At 59.4% G+C, this 5,350-nt stretch overlaps 1 protein-coding gene across 1 annotated transcript in view; it reads left to right on the forward strand.

Annotated features, from left to right (window-relative positions):
* Positions 1–855: 855 nt before the first annotated feature.
* CDHR5 (cadherin related family member 5) overlaps positions 856–5,350 on the forward strand; it is a gene marked incomplete at its 3' end in the record, with an annotated part of 11,542 nt that continues 7,047 nt past the window's right edge. Inside the window, 6 exon segments of the mRNA XM_014582503.1 lie at positions 856–1,023; positions 1,094–1,269; positions 1,567–1,617; positions 4,685–4,777; positions 4,908–5,009; positions 5,090–5,200. Of these exon segments, the coding sequence (XP_014437989.1) occupies positions 930–1,023; positions 1,094–1,269; positions 1,567–1,617; positions 4,685–4,777; positions 4,908–5,009; positions 5,090–5,200 (627 nt within the window).

Here is a 5,350-nt window from a genome sequence, read left to right on the forward strand (position 1 = left end):
ATGCCCAAGATCCTGGGAGGAGAATGGAGAGGGGATTGCGGCATGGCCAACTCCCCTGGGGGTGATTTCTCACTTTCCCTCTCACCATCTCTGTTTCTCTCTGGCACACACCCTAAGGCAAAAATCTCTTTTAAAAAAATTAGTAAATAAAAAGGAAAACCCAGAAGCTCAGGCAGCCCCACCCCGCTGCCCCCTCTCCTGGCCTCACCCCTCCGCCTCTCCAGTTAGCAGGGGCTGGGGGTGTGTGTGCAAAGAAAGATGGGGACAGAGCAGCTGGGGGCCGGGCCAGAGAGCCTCACCAGGACCCAGCCTCTGGGCACAGCCACCCAGGACCTCCCAGCTGCCCCGCGAAGAAGCCCCTCATCTCTATCACCACGGCCTGCCCAGCTCCACCTGGAGAGCCAGCTCGACTGGAAGGAATGTCCCTGGGAGGGGCAGGGATGTCCCAGGACACCAAGATGCAGGGAGGGGGTGGGGTGGGGTCTCCGTGCTCAAAGGCTGGCCTTAGGAGAGGCGGCCTTCCCTGACGGAGGTTCTGGGGAGAAGCCATACAGAGGGGCAGGCCGGGGTAGCCCCTGCGCAGGCCCTAGGCCCCACCGCTGCCCCTGCCCCCAGCCACCTCCCTTCCACCCACCCTGTTACCTCTCCTGCCCGGCTCTGCCTCTCGCCCAAGCCCCCCAAGCCCGAGGCACCCGAAGCAGCTCTCCGTCTCCTGCTTGTGTTGTGATGTCTGGGGGCTCACCCTGCCTGGCTCCTCCTCCGAGGGAGGCCCTGCCGGCCAGCGGGAGCCCCCTTCGTGGGGCTGGTTGTAAAAGTCCATAAAACGGGGCGGCGCCTGGCAGGGGCGAAGGTTGCTGGGCAGGAAGTGGCCCGGTCTTGGACGCCAGACTGTAAGACCGGCCAGGACCCTCTGCCAGGTGCCAGTCAGGATGGGGACTCCGGCCCAGCGGTGGCCCCCCCTGCTGCTGCTGCTGCTCGTGGGGCTTCTCGGCCAGCCTCCGGGGGCTGCGACCCAGACTGAGAGTAGGTGCAGGCGGGCCAGGCGGGCTGGGGAGAGGCCGGGCGGGCACCCACCTCCTCCCCGACCTTGCAGTCTGCTCTGTGAGCAAGACCGTCTTGGAAGTCCAGGAGAACACGACCATCACAGAGCCCCTGGTTAACATCTCCGTCCCGCTGGGCCAGCAAGTGACCCTGGGAGTCTCGTCCACCAGCTTGGCCTTTCGGATCGTGGGGAATCAACTGTTTCTCAACGTGACTCCCGACTACGAGGTACAGCGGGTACCCACACCCCTTCCCGGGGGAAGGGCTTTCAGGGGACCTTCCAGTCACAGTCTTGGGGAGTCCGAAGGGCCCTGCGGCCACCCACACTGCCAGGCAATGGCTGACCCAACTTGGCGGGCCGGGGAGGATTTGGGGACGAAGCTGCCAGGGGCGCCCGTGGGACTTAGCATCCGTGACGGGCCTGGGTGAGCCCCTGCCCCCTGGCTAGTCGTCACCTGAGGACCGGGGAGTGTGTGTGGTCGCAGGCTGGCCATTGCCAACACCCTCGCCCGTGTGCCTCCACAGAAGGAGAAGGTGCTGCAGGCTCACCTGGAGTGCAAGAGGGGCGACATCGTGGTGAGTCACAGCCCGGCCCTCCCCGCCGGCCTCCCCGTCCGCCTTGCCCTGCTGGCCCTCGGCAGACATCTAGGGCTGGGGCCGTGCCTCCGTTCTGCCCAGTCAGGGCCACTCCTTGGTGACCTCATCCAGGTGTCTCTGAATGTCACCCCTCTGCTGCCAATGCCTACACTTCCTCTAGCCCAGACTCTGACCTGAGCTCCAGACTCGCCATCTCCGAAATCGACCACCAGCGTCTCCTTTCCAGAACCTTCCCCTCTGGCCCCGCGCCCACCCCTGTCCAGTCTCCTGAACAAAGATGAGCCCTGCCCTGCCCAGCACATCCAGGGCCCCTTTCCCACCCGTAGTCAAAGCTGTTTGTCACTGCAGTGTGCAGGGCTGGGACGCTGGGCCTTGGCAGACAGACCCCTCTCAACTGCCCAGGTACACACTCTTCAGAGGGATCCCAACCCCTCGCCCCAGCGTGGTAGTCCCCACCCTGGCTTCATCTGCTCAGCCTTGGGTTAAGGAAAATGGCGAACATGCAGTGGCAGGGGGGTGGAACACAGGACCCACCCCGCCAAGGCTCTCCCTTTATCACAAGGTATTCTCGCAGCGTGTCTCGAGGGATTGAGGACCTTTCTTTACTTATTTGTTTTATTTTTATTTTTAATTTTGTAAGACAGAGAGACAGAAAGAGAGAAATCACCCCCCAGGGGGGATGGCCACACCACAATCCCTTCTCCTCCACTCTCCTCCTGGGATCTTGGGCACACACACACGTGCCCTGTGTGAGTTTGAAGCCACTGGGTCCAGGACTCGAACTGTGGTCAGCCATGTGCAAGTCTAGTGACCTAACAGCCACAGCCATCTGCTCACTCCAGGACCTTTCTTTTTCAATATAACCACTGTACCGCTGTCAGGTCCGAGAAAAGCAGACGAGTCCTTTCCACCCTCCAGCATCCAGGGCTGTCCGCATTCCCCGCGGCCCGCACAGGGCCTGCCGATACACTGATCAGCATGTACGCAAAGTCCACAGGATGCCATGGGTTTACAGTCGTTTAAGTTCCTCTTTTTTGAGAGGGAGAGAGCGAGCGAGCACCCTTCCCAGGGTGTGGTCAAGCCACACTCCCCTTCCTTCAGGCTCCAGCTTCTCGAGGTCCTGGATACCAGGACCTGGGGTCGAACCCACGGCTGGCCGTTGGGCTCTGAGCCTTGAAGGGCGCTGTGCTGGCCTTGAGCTGCAGCAGCCCCTGGGCTTCCCAGTGTCATTGACCTATTTATTGCTAGAGGAGAGACGGAGAGAGGGAAAGCGAGGAATCACCCCGGGGGACGGCCGCGCTGCAGTCCCTTCCATTCTCCTGTCGGGATTCTGGGCGCACGCACATGTGCTTGGTGTGATTCAAGTCACCAGGCCAGTTCTTGAACCATGCAGTTGGCCTTATGGGATCTATCTGCCTTAACCACCATGCCACTGCCCGGCCCCTTTTATTCCTGCGTTTTTTACTAAATGTTTCACCCTTTATTTGTGACGGGCTCATGCACATGCTCGTCAGAGTGAGAGAGAGGAGGACTCGCCACGGGGTCTGGTCCCAGGGTCCAGTCACAGCAGAGCCCTCCTCCAGCTCTCCAGCCCATTGGCAATGTGGTGCTCACACGTGTGCTGAGTGTGTTCCAGGCTGACCAGGGATTTGAACTGTGGGCCCCGTGAGGACTCGCTTCTCGAGTGGCGCATTACTGCGGCACCACCCAGATGGCCTGTGTTTCTTTGACCACCCTGCTTCCCATTTCTCTTTTGTCCTTGGGGATTGATTTTTTCTTTTCTTTTTTTTGAGAGTTTTTCTCGCTATAGGGCGCGTGCGCTCACCAGCCAGACAGAGACAGAGAGACAGAAAGTGAGAAATCACCCCCCAGGGGGGATGGCCACGCTGCAATCCCTTCTCCTCCATTCTCCTCTCGGGATCTTGGGCACGCACGCACATGCACCCGGCGTGAGTTTTAAGCCACCGGGTCCGGGACACGAACCGCGGTTGACTACGTGGGTCCAGCGACATAGCCATTACGCTAACTGCTGGTTCCCTTTTTTTTAAGATTTCTGCTCATAGGGTGCATGTACATGCCAGAGAGGAGAGAGGCCAACAGAGCCAGAGAGAAGGAAAGTGAGAAAGCACTCACGGGGAGATGGCCATGCCACAATCCCTTCTCCTCCATTCTCCTCAGATTTTGGGCATGCACGCACACATGCCCAATGTGATTTGCAAACTACCATGTCCAGGACTTGAACTACAGTCGGCCATGTGGGAGTCAGAGCTTTACTACGCCACCTGCCAGCCCCAGGGATTGATTTTTTTAAAAGTATTATTTATTTTATTTTATTTATTTATTATTATTTTTTTAGAGGTTTTCGCCATAAGATGTGTGTGCTCAACAATAGAGAGAGAGTGAAAGGGAGAGTGAGAAATCACCCCCGAGGGGGTATGGCCACACCACAATCCCTTCTCCTCCATTCTCTTCCTGGGGTCTCGGGCACATGCACATGCCTGGCGTGAGTTTGAAGCCACCAGGTCCAGGACTTGAACTGCAGCTGGCCTTGTGGGAGTCCAGCTCCTTATCCACAGTGCCGCCTGTTGGACCCTGGGGATTGATTTCTGAAGAAACCCAGTTTTGCGATTGTCCTCCTTTGAGATGCTGCCAGTTGCATCCTCTGTATTTTACAAATTTTCTCCGGGTCATCCATCACTTCCTTTTCTTTTTTTAAAGAGAGATTTTCGCTATAGGGGGTGGGCACTAACTGGAGAGACAGGGAGAGACAGAGAGACAGAAAGAAATCGCCTCCCAGAGGGGCCATGCTGCAATCCCTTCTCCATTCTCCTCATGGGATCTTGGACACACATATGCACGCCCCCGGGTGAGTTTGAAGCCACCAGGTCTGGGACTGGAACTGTGGTGGACTACGTGGGAGTCCGCTGCTGGTCCCTACGCTGATCCCTGTCTGTGTACCTTATAAGTTAGCTTTTTCTTCTTAGCCGTAAGTCCCTGGCCAGGTGGGGAGACAGCTTGGGAGGAGGCTGACGACTGCCCCCTGCAGGTCACTCAGCTGCGGGTGCTGGTGATAGTGCTGGACATCAACGACAATGCCCCGGCGTTCGGCTTCACCACCAAGGAGGCAGACGTGGAGGAGGTGGGACCACAGAGCCAGGCTGGTCCCAGCTGGCTGGGGGCCTGGGCACAGGGCGAGAGAACAGAGGCTTTGGGGGTGCTTGGCTAGGGGGGTCACAGGCATGGTCCAATCAACCCCCTCTCCATCCCAGGACACTAAAGTAAGCTCCATCGTCATCCCTGAGACAGAGCTGGAGGCCGAGGACCTTGACATAGACGACACCCTGTACTATACCCTCCAGGAAGTAACCCCAGTCAGTGACCCCCACCCCTGCCTCAACGCACCCCCACCCCGTCTTCCCAGGGTCTCAGGCTGTGCCCTTCCCCCTCCCAGGGTGCCGGTGACTTTTTCTCCCTGCTGGGTGCGAACCGCCCCTCCTTGAGGCTGGACCGCTCCCTGGACTTCTACAAGTGGCCAGACATGACTTTCCAGCTGCTGGTGCGGGTGAGCAGGCCGCTCGGCCCCGAGCCCCGGGCCCCGAGCCCCGCCTGACCGGCAGGGGGGGGAGGGGTGGGCTGCTGCAGGACACTCGGCCCCGAGCCCTGGGTCCTGAGCCCCGCCTGACCGGCAGGGGGGGGGCGCCGGAGGACCACC

Source organism: Tupaia chinensis, unplaced genomic scaffold (genome assembly GCF_000334495.1).
Source record: "Tupaia chinensis unplaced genomic scaffold, TupChi_1.0 Scaffold143624_1, whole genome shotgun sequence".
NCBI classification, from domain to species: Eukaryota; Metazoa; Chordata; class Mammalia; order Scandentia; family Tupaiidae; genus Tupaia; species Tupaia belangeri.